Source organism: Alternaria viburni (genome assembly GCF_023758015.1).
Source record: "Alternaria viburni strain BMP 2772 chromosome Unknown scaffold_9, whole genome shotgun sequence".
Classification (NCBI taxonomy): domain Eukaryota; kingdom Fungi; phylum Ascomycota; class Dothideomycetes; order Pleosporales; family Pleosporaceae; genus Alternaria; species Alternaria viburni.
In genome coordinates, this window is record NW_026055778.1 from 221285 (window position 1) to 239464 (window position 18180).

General features: G+C 51.5%; 8 protein-coding genes across 8 annotated transcripts; 5 read left to right on the forward strand and 3 right to left on the reverse strand.

Annotated features, from left to right (window-relative positions):
• Positions 1-410: 410 nt before the first annotated feature.
• On the forward strand, positions 411-1959 carry J4E79_004968 (uncharacterized protein; the record flags this gene model as incomplete). Its single annotated transcript, XM_049353848.1, has 3 exons — positions 411-1610; positions 1665-1761; positions 1826-1959. The coding sequence occupies 3 exons, from the start codon at positions 411-413 to the stop codon at positions 1957-1959; spliced, it is 1431 nt and encodes a 476-aa protein (XP_049211468.1).
• Positions 1960-3802: 1843 nt separating this feature from the next.
• Positions 3803-7351, forward strand: J4E79_004969 (uncharacterized protein; the record flags this gene model as incomplete). Its single annotated transcript, XM_049353849.1, has 4 exons — positions 3803-3989; positions 4067-5097; positions 5269-5838; positions 6326-7351. 4 exons carry the CDS (start codon positions 3803-3805, stop codon positions 7349-7351), a joined length of 2814 nt encoding a protein of 937 aa, XP_049211469.1.
• Positions 7352-7419: 68 nt separating this feature from the next.
• J4E79_004970 (uncharacterized protein) lies at positions 7420-8045 on the reverse strand (the record flags this gene model as incomplete). Its single annotated transcript, XM_049353850.1, has 2 exons — positions 7420-7919; positions 7973-8045. The coding sequence occupies 2 exons, from the start codon at positions 8043-8045 to the stop codon at positions 7420-7422; spliced, it is 573 nt and encodes a 190-aa protein (XP_049211470.1).
• A 344-nt stretch (positions 8046-8389) lies between these two features.
• J4E79_004971 (uncharacterized protein) lies at positions 8390-10250 on the reverse strand (the record flags this gene model as incomplete). The annotated part of the gene is made up of 4 exons (XM_049353851.1): positions 8390-9892; positions 9943-9986; positions 10035-10107; positions 10164-10250. 4 exons carry the CDS (start codon positions 10248-10250, stop codon positions 8390-8392), a joined length of 1707 nt encoding a protein of 568 aa, XP_049211471.1.
• A 295-nt stretch (positions 10251-10545) lies between these two features.
• J4E79_004972 (uncharacterized protein) lies at positions 10546-11589 on the forward strand (the record flags this gene model as incomplete). Its single annotated transcript, XM_049353852.1, has 1 exon — positions 10546-11589. One exon carries the CDS (start codon positions 10546-10548, stop codon positions 11587-11589), a length of 1044 nt encoding a protein of 347 aa, XP_049211472.1.
• Positions 11590-13579: 1990 nt separating this feature from the next.
• On the forward strand, positions 13580-14441 carry J4E79_004973 (uncharacterized protein; the record flags this gene model as incomplete). Its single annotated transcript, XM_049353853.1, has 4 exons — positions 13580-13702; positions 13753-14040; positions 14105-14209; positions 14340-14441. The coding sequence occupies 4 exons, from the start codon at positions 13580-13582 to the stop codon at positions 14439-14441; spliced, it is 618 nt and encodes a 205-aa protein (XP_049211473.1).
• A 591-nt stretch (positions 14442-15032) lies between these two features.
• On the reverse strand, positions 15033-16232 carry J4E79_004974 (uncharacterized protein; the record flags this gene model as incomplete). Its single annotated transcript, XM_049353854.1, has 1 exon — positions 15033-16232. One exon carries the CDS (start codon positions 16230-16232, stop codon positions 15033-15035), a length of 1200 nt encoding a protein of 399 aa, XP_049211474.1.
• Positions 16233-16707: 475 nt separating this feature from the next.
• Positions 16708-17859, forward strand: J4E79_004975 (uncharacterized protein; the record flags this gene model as incomplete). The annotated part of the gene is made up of 1 exon (XM_049353855.1): positions 16708-17859. The coding sequence occupies one exon, from the start codon at positions 16708-16710 to the stop codon at positions 17857-17859; it is 1152 nt and encodes a 383-aa protein (XP_049211475.1).
• Positions 17860-18180: the final 321 nt, after the last annotated feature.

Consider the following 18180-nt stretch of genomic DNA (forward strand, 5'->3'; position numbering starts at 1 on the left):
ATCATTATAGCACGGATGAAGCCGCCGGTCACACATTTTCAGTAAAGCAGGGGTTTGACAACCGGGCCTATTTGCCAATTTCGGTGATTCGGGCGGGTGTTTGCACGATAGCAGCGCAACGATGAGCACGTGTGATCCACACTCTATGTCAGCAGTTCTCTTGAAATATCTAGGCACTTGGCCATCTGTCTAAGAAATTTCATTTTCGACCGACTCTCGCTTCATTCATTATTTTCATTTCGTAAGGTTCCGTTAGCGGCCTAGCTAAGGAGCAGGTGAGAGTGGTGGCTTAACTCATTCACATTTATGTACAAGTGATCACCTGGCAAACACTCGCTTTGTTAACATTCGAACCGGAGTCCAGTTCTGCCAGCAGCAGCTCCTCTGACCAGAGCGCCTCCCACTGAACGATGGGAAACCAACAAAGTTCCGCCGTCCAGCAGTGTCTGGAGCAAGCTATCGGAAAGGATCATGTCGCCTTCAAGAACACACCACTCTACCAGATCTCACACGTCAAGCCCTACAACCTCGGTGTTCCGGTGACACCAGCGGCGGTTACCTACCCCAAGACGGCCGACGAGGTCTCCGCGATTGTAAAATGCGCAGTCGACAATAGCCTCAAAGTTCAGCCACGATGTGGTGGACATTCATACGCCAACTACGGTATCGGAGGTCAAGACAACACCATTGTAGTCGACATGAAGAACTTCCAGCAATTCTCCATGGACAAGTCTACCTGGCAGGCCACAATCGGTGGCGGTACGCTCCTTCGCGACGTCACTGAGCGACTACACGACAACGGTAAACGCGCCATAGCCCATGGAACTTGTCCACAAGTCGGAATTGGAGGTCATGCAACGATAGGTGGCCTGGGACCGACTTCACGCATGTGGGGCTCCACTCTCGATCACGTAGAAGAGGTGGAAGTAGTCTTGGCAAATTCGACAGTAGTGCGTGCTTCCGAGAAGCAAAACCAAGATATCTTTTTCGCGACAAAGGGCGCTGCAGCCGGTTTCGGCATAGTCACAGAGTTCAAGATGCGCACGCAGGCCGAGCCCGGCGAAGCAGTCCTCTACTCTTACAACTTCCACGGCGGCTCGTCTGCATCAAAGGCTGAAGCGTTCAAGCAGTGGCAGAAGCTCATATCGGACCCGACCCTGTCCAGGAAGTTCGCGAGCCAGTACATTCTCACCGAACAGCTCGGCGCCATCATCACAGGCACCTTCTTCGGCAGCCAAGCCGAATTCGACAGTCTGAACATCACATCTCGTCTCCCAACTGGTTCGGCTCTGGAATCGATAGAGCTCAAAGACTGGTTGGGTGTAGTAGGCCACTGGAGCGAAGACATCGCTTTAGAGATTGTTGGCGGAATACCATCCAACTTCTACGCGAAATCCCTTTCGTACACGGAAAAAGATATCATACCCGACGAGACCATCGACAAGTTGTTCAAGTACATCGACGAAACAGACAAAGGCGGTGCACTGTGGTTTATCATCTGGGATCTTGAAGGTGGCGCTATCAACGACGTTGCGCCTGATGCTACAGCGTATGGTCATCGTGATGCGCTGTTCTACCATCAGGCTTATGCTGTTAACCTCTTTGGCAAGGTCAGTCCCCATCCCATCTCAAATAGTCTAGCAAGCATACTTACATCACCACAGGTGAACGACAAAACCCGCAATTTCCTCAACGGCTTGAACAACGTCGTTCTCGATGCGCTGCCCAACCACAACCAAGGAGCGTATGCTGGATATGTGGGTAAGTTCTGACTGTACGAAGTGCATGTGAGACATATACTGACTTCGTACCTCTACCTCTGCAGATCCTGCACTGGGTGAGAACAGCGCGAGTCTGTATTGGGGTGGTAATGTCGAGAGGTTGGAGCGGATTAAGGCGGAGGTTGATCCGTTGGACGTGTTTCACAATCCGCAGAGTGTAAGGCCGGCGAAGAGATAGGTGGAGAAGAGGGTGCTGATTTAGATAGAGGGGTGTGGCTTGGTGATATGAATTTGCCTGGCCAGGAGGCTCGGCAACGGAATGATTCTTCTTCTCATAACAATTCTTTCCAAATTCTGTGCGACGATGTCGCGATTAGTATGGTAATCGTGTGCGATGACATGGATAATTCCCGACTTGACAGCTGTCTTTGGTCGAACTTGTCTGCGCTAATGCTTGAGATTGTACAGATACATGGCTGTAGGACTGGGCCATACCACATGTGTAACCCAACATAGCGCAGTTGTGACCGGTTGTCTCATGCGCAACGAAGGACATGAACTAACCTTCAATACATATTATGGGCTACGTCGTCAATCTGTTCTCCCCTTGCCGCCCCAACTCCAAAATATCTCCTATGATATATCTACTGCATTCGCTAGCCAATTACCTTCAACTCAAGATATCGGCAGCCGCCCTCGTTGCAGAAGCGGTGACTACTCAACAGTCAACAATGCCTAAAGGACACACCCGCTTCACGATGCGTGTTGGTGACGGGGTACCTAAGAAGCCTGTCGTACCCCATCGATGTTACCGCCGTGAAAGACTCGATCGAGAAAAGGAATTGAAGAGTAGGATCCGCTGTAACAGTCATGCTGAAGCATTGCGCGCTGTGGCGAACATTACTACTACTACTGCGTCTATTCCAGCCCGTTCTGACATGGCGAACGTTAGGGCATTGAGCATGTCTGTGGTCATCGTCGTTACAGCTGCGCTCTTCTAGATTTCCCGGGATAGATAGATTGGCGGAGCAGACGTTGAGTTGTGTTGAGTTGGGTCCTGACAATCGTTTCGCTGTCGCGGTTGCTGGCTGTGCGTGAATGAGACGGAGGCTGGCTCCTACATGGCTCCAGCGAGGATTTTCCGAGAACCTAGTTACGTTGATCAACAAAAGGCGCGTCTTTACTTCTTCTGAAAAGAGTTATTCGCATAACAGTTTGGATGGTCCTGATTTGGTGAACGGTGGCGTCGGTGCATCGGGACGCTGAAAGTAGCCACCTCTATAACGACTATGCGACTGCCTACAATGTTACAATTCACGTGTTTTGTTTGTCGGGGCTTCGTTTGCGATCGATGCTTCCTGCTGCAATTACCAGAGTTGTTGATGGAAATTTTGTGCTGCCTAGGGAATATGTGACTTGTCGAGGTGGCAAGGCTTGTCTGTGCGGTCATGCACTAAAGATTTTCGTCCCCAGCGCCGATGGACCCTTGCTTAATTTCCGCTACTCCTTCCATCGATATCATCAGAATCAAGTGCCGAGCTCACCTACATTGAGCGTATCTCTCCCCAAACTCCCAATTCCAGGCAATTGGTCATGGGCCGTTCGTTTATATGTTGACGTTGCGCCGGTACGCACCGTGTGGCGCGTGTCCTGTGGTCCAATCAGGATGTCGCGTACCAAACAGAGCACTTTGCTGACATACTCCAGTCGTTCCGTAGTATAGGCTGCGTGCTTCTGTCATGATGCCGCGGAAACCTTTCCTGGGATTGAGGCGTTTTCGTCATCATCTAAATTCAAAGCTCTTTGGCCGCCCCGACACATTCACAAACCATCTGAGGAGTTTCTTAGGCTACGATCGTCGGCCAGAAAACATGCAGAAACTTGGAAGGTTATTATCGGGGGGACGCAGCTCGTTACCTGAACATTTTGGTCGAAAAGCTCGTATACCCGACCTTTTTGATCGGAGAGATCAAGTTTACCTGGCGCTTGAGGCCCAGCGGTTGCATTGGCATATGCCCCCACCGTACGCCTATCATGATCTGCTTGACGCTGCAGCGAGAGTGGGCCGTATTGAAGGGATCATGGGCTACAAGTTCAAAGACAAGATGATCTGCATCGAAGCGCTCAAGACCACTTCGGCGACTACACCGCTTTATTTCAATGGGGTCATTCATCACATAGACAAAAACAACCGCCTGGCATTGCTAGGTGATCGAGTTATCTCTTTAGCTCTATGCGATGTTTGGTTCAAGACAGGAAATACCAATGGTATGTACTGCATATAGCTCTGGTGCTTAAGCTAATACAGCGAATAGCGGAATACACTTCGATGCAGCCGGATATAGAAAGCAGAGTTGGTTTGGGTAAGAAAGGATACGCGCTCGGTATAAACGACAATCTGCTTCTTCACGAGCGGCACCCCTCCACATTCAATCACGTTGCCGAGGCCTTCGAAGCTGTTCTTGGTGCTATCTACTTGGACTCTGGGAACAACATCGAAACCGTCAAGGAAGTTATCACCGGAATCAAGCTCGATCGTCACAAGGGATTAGAAGAGCAGATTACGGCCCAGGATCGTCTGGACAATAAAAGGCTTGCGGCGCTGCAGTACTCTGATTATATGAGGAACCAAGCTGCGTACACTAAAAAAGCCCAGCTGGAGCATGATGCAGCACTGGCAGCGAAAGAAGCAGCAAAACTGGCGGAAAAACAGGTGGCAGATCAGCCTAGAGAGGAGGCGCAAGAAGACAATATGTCCACCAAAAGTCAAATACACGATGGACACTCGGGAACAGTTCAGCCTCAAACTAAGAAGAAGAGCAGCGTTGCGCTCACACATGCGGAGGCCTCGAAAAATCTGGCCGATTCCGTGATCGAATATCGCACGAATGGTCACCCGAGTGACGCAAAGGATCTGGGCCGACTTGGTAGACAAGACGCGCAACGCCAAAGTTCAGCCTCGAAGGAAAAAGCACCATCGCAGAATTCCAATCAGGGATCAGATTCAAAACTGCAACGACGCGCGGTCGTAGCTGCCAACAAGCTATCGAAAGAAGGCTACCTATCAAATGATGTCTTGGAACACGATGACAAGAAAACAGTCTCTAAACGCCAAGATTTGCCAACATCTCACGTCGAGAACCAGGACAAGGTAGTCACCCGAGGCACCAAACTATCGCCGGAGGAAGAAGCAGATGAGTTTGTCGCATCGATGAAATTTCCAGCAGAAATAGAATCATCTGAGGGCTTGAAAAGCAGTGAGAAACGCATCCTGAGAATATCATGGGACATGGCGGTACGAAAATGCGCCGACAGCATCAGAATTAGCGAGGAGAGAGACTTTGAGGGAACGTTTGCGCATAGGTTGAAGCGAATGGTACGGTACCAGGTAAATGCTGGTTTAGTAAAAAACGAAACGAAAGAAACGATTAGGCTTCTCCGCCTGTCAGCAAGGCTTCGAGGCCACAGCTGGGGAGAAAAACAGGAGAAGACATATCGCAAGACCAATTCAAAGGTTCCAATCAAACCTAGTCGAGAGACAACACAGGCACCGGTGAGTGTTTCACCAGAGCCGAAAGCTGCGACGGCAACGAAAGCAAAGCCTACACCACAAGAGACAGATCCTGCACTGGAAATAGTAGACCCTGTACTAGAGAAAGCAGAGCCCCTACTAGAGACTGGTATGAACAACGATAAGCCAGCCCAAAGACGCTCAGACTCGCCGAAGGAATCCCATCTTGCAGACGCAGCCACCACAGAGATGGAAGATGAAAAGAACATACAAGTGCGCACCAAGGATGTTGAATCACTAGAAAGAGATATTCTCAACTCGCATAACACCGTATGGCAAACGGCCGATACCGCAGATGCGTCAACATCAGAGCAGCACAGCGGACGCACAACTCCTGCACGCCGTTCTGCTGCGGATGGCCAGGCGGAGAAGCCATCTGCTCCAAACGAATTTTTCGAATCGGACACGGACAGGTTCATGTCGAGCATCACGCAAAACGATTCAGAAGCGTCCGACGCCCCTCAACCGAAACCTCATGAGGAATCTGACATGCAGTCTTCTGACTCTTCTAAGGAGCAAGGAGAATCTTCCGCCCCATCTGCAAGGGTAATAAAACAAAAACGTCCCAACCGAGCCACGCGTCGTCGATCACAACATTCATGATTGCTTTTGCTCCTGGCTACAGGTACGCCAGCTGCTTGTCTATTACCGTATATGCGTCGATGCATGTGTACAATACCTATAGTCCGAATGTATGATAACTCAGCGAGAGATACCTTTACAGCTGTATATCTATGTCTAGAAGAGTACGTGTATCATATTTGTCGCAATATCGAGATACAGAATGCGAATCTGCATTTACCCGCTTCCAGAGCCATTGACGTCTGCTTTTGAAGTCTTGCAGCCTGGCAAAGGCATCTATCTTGACCAATTTCACAGGAAATTAACGATTAGTGAGCTACTGAACATGTCGCCAAGCGTCAATACGAGTTGTTGTCGTCGGTTAAGTTGGCATCGCGTCTGTGCATTAGGCGGCAACCTCGAATGTGCTAACCTCTTCTCTACCAGCGGCACAGCGAGATGTCTACTAAAGTACCATGTTCGTCGCTCCAACCCTCAACGCAAGGAGTTTGCAGAAGTCGATTTCAACATGGCATCCCACAAGCGCCCACGACTTCCACCCGCCCGATTAGCCGCCATAATGAACGACTACTACACCTTCTTGACCACTCTCTACATACCATGTTCAGCTTTGAAACATCCGCCTCTGGGTGGTTGGCCGAACATTACTGCGGAGGCGACAAAGTGTCTGGACAAATCGCATGTTGTCATTGAGGTCATGAAGCATTTACCATACGTTGATGAGGCTGAGGCCGGCGAGATGATCACGAACATTCACTACAAGAGCGACGTAGTAGATTACTCCACATACACGAAAGAGGACTTCGAGCGCTATGATGTATCGTATGGAGAAGACGGGCTCAAAGTTTGCATTGAAGAGATGGAGGAGCGGAAAAGGGAAGAAGAAGAGCAGCAGGAGCAGGATGACGAGGAGGGTGAAGAGGAGAACAACGACACGAATGAAGATGAACAGAACAACAACAACAAGGATGAAGAAGACAGCGAAGACGAAGACACCAATAGCGCCGACGAGGATGCACCGCACGACGAAGGTTACTCTTCCGACGAAGAAGAAGACTACGGCGACGACCCCGACTCCGTCGACATAAAAGACATCCTCCTCCTATCCATGGGCTACGAATCCGGCGGTCGAATCCTCCTCCTCGACGTACACAAAGGCATCATCCACGAAGACATAGTTCGCTGCCAACTCGTCTCTGGCGTATGGATAGAAGACTTCTTCGACGATATGAAGGACAAGCTCCGGAGGCTGGATTGCGTACCCGTAAGAGGCGAGTTCTACGAGGGCGTGCCTGAGGTGGAGGATGTTGGACCGGTGCCTGAAACGGCGGATCCTTCGATGGAAGAGCACGACGAGGGGCATTTGAAGGTATACAAGAGGATTTATCGCATGTTTGGGTGGCCGGGGGAGGGTTATAGGAAGGATGAGGCGTTGGAAGCGTTGGAGAAGTATCGGGTGAGTGCTTGGGGTTATTGATGTGGAGGTTGTGATGAGGCATGGAGTTGATAGAATGAATCGGAGAAGGATACCATGAACGGGTTATCCTAACGTCGCATAACTGTAGCTGTCGCACTGATTACGGTAGCAACCGCGGTGATAACATAACGCCACGCATTCGTCCTCGCCCACGTCTCAGCAATGGTCTTCATATCCACTTTCTCAGCCCACTTCTTCGCGGCCTCACTCGCCGTATCTTTATCTGTACCCTGACCAACACCCTTCAAAACAACTCCCTCATCGCGCAATATCTCCTGAGCCTTCCACTTTCCCGCGCCATTCACTCCTGGCTCCATGTACAGGGCTGTGTACGGGATGATACTAGCATTTACAAGTCCTGCAACAGCGTACAGGAGCCTTGCGGAAGAAGATTGATCATTGCAAAGGTAAGCGAGGAGAATGTTACTTGAAGCGCCAGATATGATGAGAGGCGCGACGAAAATAGGTGCGAATTGGTAGGCTTGAAGCCATTGCTTTGCTAGGAGTTTTGGTGGGGCGTGCGTGATGAGGGGTGGCATGACGACATGACTGTATGCGAAAGTGAAGCCTACCAGACATAATCGTCAGTGGCTGTTTTGAACGATTTTGAGGCTAATATACCTGTGTATATGGCCGGGGCGATGGTAGCGATCGCTTGCAAGATGGGCACGACGAGGCTAGATGGATCGCTCATTGTGGATAGTTACAAGGTGATGGGTCCTGGTATGCGGTAGAAGCAGAACTTGGTTTGCAGGGTAATGTAGAAGCTGTCCGAAGTGATCTGTTCACGAGGCGTAGATATAGGCGCTTGGGGTACAGAGCTGACGTACTAGCGCGGTGTTTGGGATGCATCAGCATGCCTTAGCTGCATATTCTGGAACAACAGTAGAACGAACGAGATCTTCCAAGATCTACATGGGCTGAAGCATGTATTTATAGCATCGATATGATCTGCACCTAGGCTTTTGTGCAAAGACGATCATGTGGTTTTGCGCAGCCCTGTTGTGAAATCAGATAAGCCTTACTTGTACAGGTATACTACAACTGATCCAGCAATCCCAAGACCTCTTGCCTGAGTTCACTCAAACCAACATCCTTCTTGAACCCTAATCTCCGGCATTGCACCTCTAATTCTCTCCTGTCTGTCCAGCCTCTGCCTAACACAACGACGACAGGATATCCAATCAATTCTGCATCCTTCAATTTCCAACCTAAGCTCTTTGCTACTCGATCATCCAATACTAGATCCACATCTCCATACCGACCTTCACCATAGATCGCGTCGTACACTTCTGCCGCGTCGCTCTCATCAACCTTTGGAGATGTGAGGATGACGGCTTCATAGGGCGCTATCGCCCTTGGCCAGTTCAGCCCTTGAGCGTCTGAGAGGAGTGATGCGACAGCTCCGATGATGCGCGAAACGCCGATACCATGGCAGCCCATTTGTATTGGAGAAGAGAGGTTTTGGTCAGGCAGTGCAACGACTGCGTTGAGGGGCTTGCTGTAGCGGGTGCCGAGGTGGAAGGTGTGGCCTACTTCGATGGCTTTCTGGACGTCGAGTTTTCCGTCCGAGCAGCGAGGACATGGATCGCCAGTTCCGACGGGCGTGAGATTTAGTTTGGAAGACAGAGGATTTGAGAGTGACATATCGTTCTTATCAAAGGCAAGGGAGGAGTCGAAGAGGTCGATGGTATCTCTGCCCTTTCGGAGCAGAGAAGCGAGTGATGAGGATTCGATACCGGTGTCCAGCTCGATCTCCTCTGGAAGTGCTTTCTTGACAGCGTGAAGATTGACATGCTCATGTCTCTGTCTTACATCCGTCTCACTCTCGGATGGACGTGGTATCCACACGTTGATCTTTGTCTTTTGATCGACGCTTATACCTGTGTACGCCAGCCAGCTGTCGGTACATGACGCTACAGCTTGGCCGCTCTTTTCCACAAGCTCCTCGTTGGCGACGTAGTCGCATGAGTTGCAAGACCATACGTTGTCTTCGCCTTTGGGAGAAACAAAATGATACTCGTGGCTCAGTTTACCTCCCATGTTGCCAGAATCGGCATCGGCGACTAGGTACGGCAGTCTGAGCTCGTTGAATAAATTGTTGTATGCTTCCCGTACTTCTTCGTATGTCTTGAGCGCGGCTTCTGTTGAGTGGTCGAATGTGTATAGATCTTTCATCATGAACTCCTTAGCTCGTAACAGCCCTTGTCTTGGTCTTCGTTCGTCGCGGTATTTGCGTCCGATCTGATACAGCCTCTGTGGCAGATCCTTGTATGAATGTACCATACTGGCTACCAGTGCTGTGATCTCCTCTTCATGAGTTGGTGATAATAGAAAGCCAGACTCTCTTCTATCTTTGATGCGCAGGAGTTCCGAGTTCGCGGAGTAGCGACCAGACTGCCGCCATAATGATTCTGTAGTAATGGAAGAGAGCGATAGTTTTGAAGCACCAATCGAGCTCATGTGCTTGTCAATTAGCGCTTCAAGCTTATTCTGAACGCGTAAACCTAGGGGTAGAAGATGAAAGACTCCCGAATGTGCCTGCGCATGATGAGACAAGTGCTAAAAGTCAAGAGGTTGTAGATGTATACCTGACGGAGAAAGCCACCTCTAACGAGAAGAGAGTGAGACTCATCTGAAGAGTCGTTAGTCAATGTATGCTAGTCGCTCCGATGATCCTCACCTTGCACGCCGTCCTGGGGTGATATACCACCGGTTGGTGCCCAGAATTTGGATAATCGATTTCTTGGGTCGGTCTAAGCCAATCATCAGCGTTGCCATCTAAATCACGAACTTTATTGTGACAGCTTACAGCTATATATCTAGCATGTCGAAAGCCTTGTATTGGTGTTCGCTGGGTTCGCGATTGCCATGCAGCTCTACGAATATACGCCGCCATGCGCGCACCACAATGAAGATGTTCGATCAACTTCAAACAAAGAGCTCGGAGTCACACTGTAGATTTTAAGACGGAAAGGAAAGAGTGGAAATGTTGCATGTTCCGTAAGTGGTGCACAACAGCGGGAGATCTGCCTCCAACATGATGAGCACAGACCACCTCGAATCTCAAAGCGCATGGAAATATTTGGAGATCGAACCCACCTCTCAATTGCTCCACGACCACATCTCACGTAAGCATAGCGATTCCTATACTGAGACAGTATATCTTGGGAAGATACTAATCGACATCCAGCATGCCTCCACGGATACGCATCAGGCCACGCGCCCTCCGCGCCTGCACCTCGAACCCAACCCACCCCATCTCTCTACCCGCAATCGCAACCTACGCCACAGTAGCAGCGACCACCCCCGCACCGCCAATCCAGCAGACATACAAAGCCGCACCGCCAGTACTACGATACCCACCCACGCAACCACCCTCTCACAAGCCGCCGGAGGTCCGCAAAACCCAACTCCACCGCCAATACCAATCGCTGCTCCGATCCTCGCCTCTGATCCTGATATTCCAGCACAACAATGTCAAAGCGGTAGAATGGATGAGCATAAGACGGGAGCTAGCCATTGCCCTCCGCAAGCTGGATGCCGAGAGAGTGAAGAACGGGCAAGAGACGCTTGCAGAGGAGGTTAAGATGCAGGTCATCCAGACCAACATCTTCGCAAGCGCACTGCGCGTCGTCGAGTTCTTCAACCCGGAAACTTCGACAATGGATCATGCGCAACATCCTACGGACCCGCGGACACCGACGAGCGCGCAGATACCGAACACGAGTAATGACGCAGCGGATGAGCGCTTCACACACGGTCTGTCGAGACGGGCATATGAGATTGCGAACAACAGGAAGTTGAAGTTGGAATTGGAGCCTTTGCTCTCGGGGCCTCTTGCCGTTGTAGCGTTCCCTGATGTTGCGCCGCAATACCTCAAGACCGTTCTATCTATCCTCTCGCCTTCGAAGCCCGGATTCCCCGCTCCAAGCCGAAAAGCGAACCCGGACTACTACGAACCAGCAGTCCAAGCTGGTCTCCAGAAGCTGATGCTTTTGGGTGCGAGGGTAGAGGGCAAGGTCTTCGATGTGGACGGCACGAAGTGGGTTGGTGGCATTGCGGGAGGTATCGACGGTCTCCGCGCTCAGCTTGTACATATGCTGCAGGGTGTTGGTGGAAGTCTTACTGGTGCTTTGGAGGGCGCGAGCAAGAGTTTGTACTTTACTGTCGAGGGAAGGAGAATGGACATGGAGGAGAAGGAGAAAGACCCTGTTAAGGAAGATGAATCGTCTTAAAGTCAATTTGAGGTGTGTACGATACGATCGGCAAGGTTAAAGAATCTGATCTAGAGCTTCGCCGGTCTACATGGGTGTTACAATATGTATTGAACAAACAGTAGTTCCCAATCGGTTGGCGCCTCGATACCTGAGTCGCTGATCATTCCTGTAAACCCTAGGTCTATCCGCGATAGTGAATTCATCGTTGAATTTTGTTATCCTACTGTATCCTCTCTACAAAAATCGCACCTCTGATGGCCGCAACATGCACATTCGTATTGCCAAGAAGATATTGGTCCGTCGCCACAATCACTCTGTAACGATCAGCTCGGATCCGACAGAGTATGTGTAGGCGTCGACTCACGCAAAACCACACTATGTCGCCCCGTTTTCGGATATCAGGATGGCAGGCTCTGGGAGAGCAAATTGTTTCCTCGATTTTTCGATTTGATTTGTTCCATTTGTTCCAGTCTTGCGTATCGTGAAGATGGGATTTGCGGATTGGGTCTGCCTGTTGTAGTACAGACTAGTCAGCCCGCATCATGGGCAAAACAACATCTTGAACTAACCACGCAAGGCGAAGGGCAGTAGCAGGCACCGACATTCTCCCTCGCCATATCTGTAGCCAAAGATCCGTAAATGGTGTTGGTGGTGATGGACGGTTCGCGCCAGGCCTCGGGTCCGTACCTGCTGACTCTAACTGCCCGTAATCACGTATCGGGTAAGCGTGCCAATCAATCAGGCTGAGCATGCCACCGACCTCGATGCATGCACGTCGCCATACTATGGCTTTCCTACTGTCCTATGGGACTTCGCGATACTCAGCCTCGTCGCTCGCCCCGCGCATTATGATGACAGCGAGGTGCCCCGCTGGGATGGTTGTCATCTTCACAACCACTTTCTGGTGGACACCATCCAGACACTCCACACTCAGCACTAGAGCGAGAAGCTATGGATCATGACATCTATCAATCGAATGGCCCATGGGGGAAGTTCACACATCGACAAGAAAAGAAGCACCGTCCCGAAGATGATCTCAGGCTGTGTACTCCATGTCAAACAAGCGCTCAGATAATCGAAAGGTTTCTATCGCCTGGAAGGGACAAAATCCTTCTCGACGAGCTTGTTCCACGTCGATGGCAAGTTTTGAGAGACTTCTTGAACGAAGTTGTTCCGGCGGCCCCACGCAGGATCGGTCCCTATCTGCACGACATAGAGAGATACAGCATGGACGACAATGTCGCGCTTGTGGATGACCGACAAAAGCATGCAGGGTGTTTCAAGATTGTTGGAAAGCCCTGTAGCGACTGCGTTATTTTTTCAAGATCAGTTCGCATTCCTGAGCTCTGTGTACGATTGCAAGAGAAGGTGCGTTGACCTTACAAATAATGTGAATGCTGGCTCATTCTACGACAGAGAAGGACATACAAGGCTGAAAAGCGGATAATGTACGATCGTCGGCTCGAGAAGAGTGTATCAGCGCGACCATGAGTTTTGACTTTCGCAGATTCATACCTAATCTCACATCTGCGGCAGCTGTAGGTTTGGCAGCAACAGTAGCGGAGCGATCAGCGGTCACCGTCCGAGACTTCTTACATCGGTATCTGAAACGGGAAGTTGTATTCAGCGCAACGACAGTAAGTGTAAGAATATCGTACATTTCATTCACTGACTCCCGAAGACATGGGGCTTCTTCTTCGAGATTCACATACCATATCATGCAATGCGCCGCGGACCACTCGCGGGCACTGAAGATTCAAGATTGATAGGCGGCAAACGCCTCCGCAATACCGAACCTCTACCACTCAGAAATCATTCTAGTGACGGAGAAGATCTTTACTACCACGAAGCGCAAACTTCTTCACTCTCCTGGGGTGCTGATGAGTGGTTCTGGACTGAGTTATGTCTGGTAGACACCTACTTTGGCTCTGAGGAACATTTCAAGACTTACTTTACTGGGTGTCAGGAAGGAGATGGACTCGACCCTCCGTGTGGTGGCAGATTTCCAATGATATCTCCGCGGTTTGACCCGAGGGAGTACTTTCTTCTCAAGCTGAAGTTTCGGACGGAGCAGGCAGTCACAGAGTACAGCGCACTCGTCGAAACCTTCAACAAGAGAATGGACGAATACGTAAGATACTCGGATGTATTCCGAATGACCAATACTAAGCATCATTGAAGGCACAAAGGATCCGACGCGTTTTCGAAGACGACGACGAAAGAACAAACACTAAGACAATAAGCGACGTCATCGAAACTACACAGGTTTTCATTGACAGCATCGGCGGTATAGTGGACGCTTGGGAGACTTTCCATCGCACCGAGCTGTCGCTCTTCACCAGCTACATACCCGAAAGATCGATTTGGCCAACATATATTAGCAGTATCGTGCGAAACGTTGCAGAACTAGACCGACTGCGCAAAATACTCGTTACAAAGCGAGATCGCTTCAAGTTCAAACTCGACAGCGTAAGTTCAATACCACACGCCATGCCGAAGTACGCACACTGGTCTGATAATCCACACTACACAGCTTCACACCGTCTCTAGTCTCAGCCAAACAGAGACAGGAAACCTCCAAGCAAAGACCGCAGTCACCCAAGGCGACGACCTGAAGATGCTCACTAAGATGACTGTTGTAAGCCACCCCATACTGATCCATCGCTCTTACACAGCTTCACCAAGAGCTAATCGTGACCCTCATAGTACGTCGCCTTCCCTTTACTTTTCACAACAGCATTCTTCAGCATGGATTTCGTCACACCTAGGTACCCGTGGGCTGCATTCTTTGGGGTATTGGTGCTGATGTCATTGGTGAACTACATGATTGCATCACCACGGAGCTCTCAGAGAAGGTGGAAAGAGTGTAAGGCCTGGGTCAGTGCCGTAGTAGGCAATTGGACATACAATCGAATATAACACATCACCACGCAAAGTCGCAACATGTTTATACTTTACGATTCGATTCGTTTTATATAGGTATCCACATATGCTGCGTGGTATCCTAAGGGTATCATGAGGGATCTGCCTGCCCAAATATGCACACTTCGAAAGATTTGTAGTGGAAAATAAAAAGGACTCCCCTTCTTTCTTCGAGAGACAGAACTCGCGCGCGCGCGCAGACACACACAAAAAAAAAGACACAAACCCAAAAACGTCCTGGGCGCCCCAATCTGGTTCCTCGTATATATAGGAGAGGTATAGGAATGTCGTGGTCGTCATATCCCAATTCGCTTGATCGATCGATCGCTCGCTCGCTTCACTCCTGCCGCGCATTATGCCAATAAAGAATAGTTTGGTGTGTGTGTGAGTGAGGGTTGGTGTGGAGAAGCATGTTCAGTCGAGCTCAATGTCGCCGTTGCTTTCGTGAACCGATTTTTCCGTTAAACGCCGATTGTGGAGAGAGATCCGTAACCCCGATGCTGCTAAGTTGATATGTGCGAAAGGAAAATCTGACGTCGCTATCGTCGTGCGCCGCCTACTTCGACCGAGTGTGATGTTCGTTCAAATTGGAGCTTTCGTCGCTTGTTCGCCATGTTCCCGCCGGGTGTGTCTTCGCCTCCGGTGGAGTCTGCATAGTCGTCTCCAAAGCCCTCGCCGTAGCCTTGGAATGCGGCATCGGTGTAGCCGCGCTTCGAGCTAGATCGCTCTGGCCTTACTGCACCCCGGTTCATATGGTTGGTCGGTGTTGGTGCGGAGGATGTGAAGGATGTGGCCCGCTGTGGTGGTATTTCTTGTGGTTTGGGTTTTATGGCATCGTCTGTGCCGAGATAGGCCTTGTATTTGGCAGCTTCTGCGTTGGGGAGAGGTCCAGGAGCTGTGCCTGCGAAGGCGTCGTCGAGAAGTCTGCTGAGGTTTGAACTCAATGCTGTGCCGTCTGCTGTCAGCCCCTGCTTCTCGGGCTCTCTGTTCTGCACATGTTGCGACTGCCAAATCTCTTCGGGCATTAGCAGCAGATCCCGGAAAACGCCGTCCATCTTAATCGCTTTTGGCTTGCCGGCGATCTGCATCTGCTTGATATGACCCTCGTAGGACTTGCGAAGCTTGTTAATCTTCTCGCCTGTTACCGGGTCATTGCGGGCTACAGTGCTGGCGAGCGGGTTGAGCCTGTAGAGTGAGATGAAATTTTGCGAGGGTTGCGGCCGTGCTATCTCTATCTTCTCGCTGCTGAGTTTGAACAATTGGCTGCCGCAAATGCCTTGGGCAGCTTTGAGTCGGCCGTCTTCGGTGTATGGCGATTCGGCTTGCCGGTTGTGGTTGGACAGCCTGTGGTGACGCAACCGCGTTATGTCATCGTCTGCGCTCTCTTCCATCGTCGCATCGCCATCGCTGTCGATATTGGCGCTCGACATGAAGCCGGCAGTGCTCGCGGGGGTCGGGAAGGGGTGCTGGTTGGATGCCGATGTTGCCGACTGGGAGAGCGAGGTGGACATGGGCAGGGAGGATTGCGGTGAGCGGTCCGACACGGCGGAGTTTGTCGTGGGGAAGCCTCCATTGGATTGCGAATTCATCGAGTAGGGTGGCGAGGTGGGCGTTCGAGGGTGAATGAGCGTCTTTGTCGTCTGGCCGCTCGCCTTGGCAGCGACGTCAAAGGGCGGGCTGGCGGGTGAGAATCTTCCTATCGAGTCCAAACGTTGCCGTTTCGCGCTGTGATCCGACATAGAGGCCGTCTTCGGGGGTGGAGCGAGAGGGGAGAGCTCGTCGGCGTGCGTGGAGCGTGCAGCGGTGGGTGAGAGGAGGGCTCGTACTGAAGCGCTTGGCGTCCTCCGCGCGGGTCGACCGCGGCAGCAAGGTGGGCGCGCTACTCGATGGTGCGCATGCGAAGAGAGCGGACGGCGGCGCTGGCGACGATGGGCTGCGGGCGATGGGGCGGGGCGTGGGCGTGGCGGGATGCGCAGGAGGGTTGTGGGCGGCTGAGGGTGCGAAGATGTGAAGGAGATGATGGGGTTGACCGGCGGTTTGGGCTCAGCGCTGTCTCGACTGCTCACGTGACGTGCCGGGGCCCATGGTCCGCCATCTAAAACCGCCTTTCGTGTTAGGGCGTGTCAACCATTCATCGACGCTGCAACAACAAGACAACAAGACAACAAAGGCTCGCCCGCTCTTCAATGCCTGCACCGCCATTCTTTGGCCGGTATGGATGACAACAGGCCGCGCGCCGGTGCCTCTGCTGCGGCCGCCTCACCTGGTGCAGCGCCGACTGCGCGCCCCGAGGCATCGAATCCACCCGCGCCGAGCAATGCGCCCAAGATCCAGCAGCCGAAACCCCAAGCTCTGCCATCGCGATCCGGCCCCAGCGCCATCCTGGTCTCGCCGCGACAGAAAGGCAACCCCATCCTCAACAGCGTGCGCTCCGTCGCATGGGAGTACTCTGACATTCCCGCCGACTATGTCGTCGGTGCCACAACATGTGCGCTCTTCCTGTCACTCAAGTACCACCGTCTGCATCCGGAGTATATCTACAACCGCATCCGAGACTTGAAGGGCCAGTACAGCCTGCGCATCCTCCTTACCATGGTCGACATTGAAAACCACGAAGATCCATTGAGGGAGCTATCCAAGACGTCACTAGTCAACAACGTCACAGTCATGCTGTGTTGGAGCGCACCGGAAGCCGGTCGCTATCTGGAACTTTTCAAGACATTCGAGAACGCTGCACCGACCAGCATTCGCGCTCAGCAAGCAGGCACTTATTCAGAGAAGATGGTCGAATTCATCACCGTACCACGCAGCATCAACAAGACAGATGCAGTAGGCTTAGTCTCTAATTTTGGAAGCATCCGCACTGCAATCAACGCTGGGCCTGAGGAAATTGGCCTAATAGCAGGGTGGGGTGACAAGAAGGTTCAACGATGGTGCAACGCCGTCAGGGAGCCCTTTCGGGTCAAGAAGGCAGCGCGACGAACCGTCGGTCAAGACAGCGGTGCAGCGACCATGTCACGCGACATCTCCATGGCAGAAGGCGAAAGCCAGATGCCGCCGACAGCGGATGCTGATGATACAGCACATCGCAGGGTGGACGATGCCGGGCCTCTTGCACTGGAGCTGGAGAGATCCGCTCCTTTTGCAACTTCAGGGTCGGATGCAGACAAACGACCCGATCATCGCATCGCTGAACATCTCAACCAGGACGATGAAGAAGCAATGCGTGAGGCAGAGTTGGGTGCAGTCCCACGAGGCAATGAGACTCAACCCACTGCTCCAAAACCAGTGAAGCGGAAGCAGGCAGAAGAGGAAAACATGAGCGAGGGCGTCATGGCTGCACTCAGCAAGTTGAGGAAACAATGAACAATGTTCTACGACACTTTCGAAAATGCGACATGTGACTTTGCCCAATTGATGGGCAACAATCAATCCCTGACGTTCACTTTTAAAAGTCCGCTGTGATCAATACAGCATCGTTTGCAATGGCTATCGCGAACAAATTCCATGTGCAGCATGCCGTCATGCGCCCTCTCATTGGTGACCCCACTCTGGTCCTCGCCCTGCAGCTGCAGCCTAGCCTGCCCACATGCACCTACTTCACTCGGTAGCAAACACATTCAGCCTTACTCCTTCAGCCCAACCACCATTCCTTTAGACACATCGATAGACCTGCTTCTCATTGTG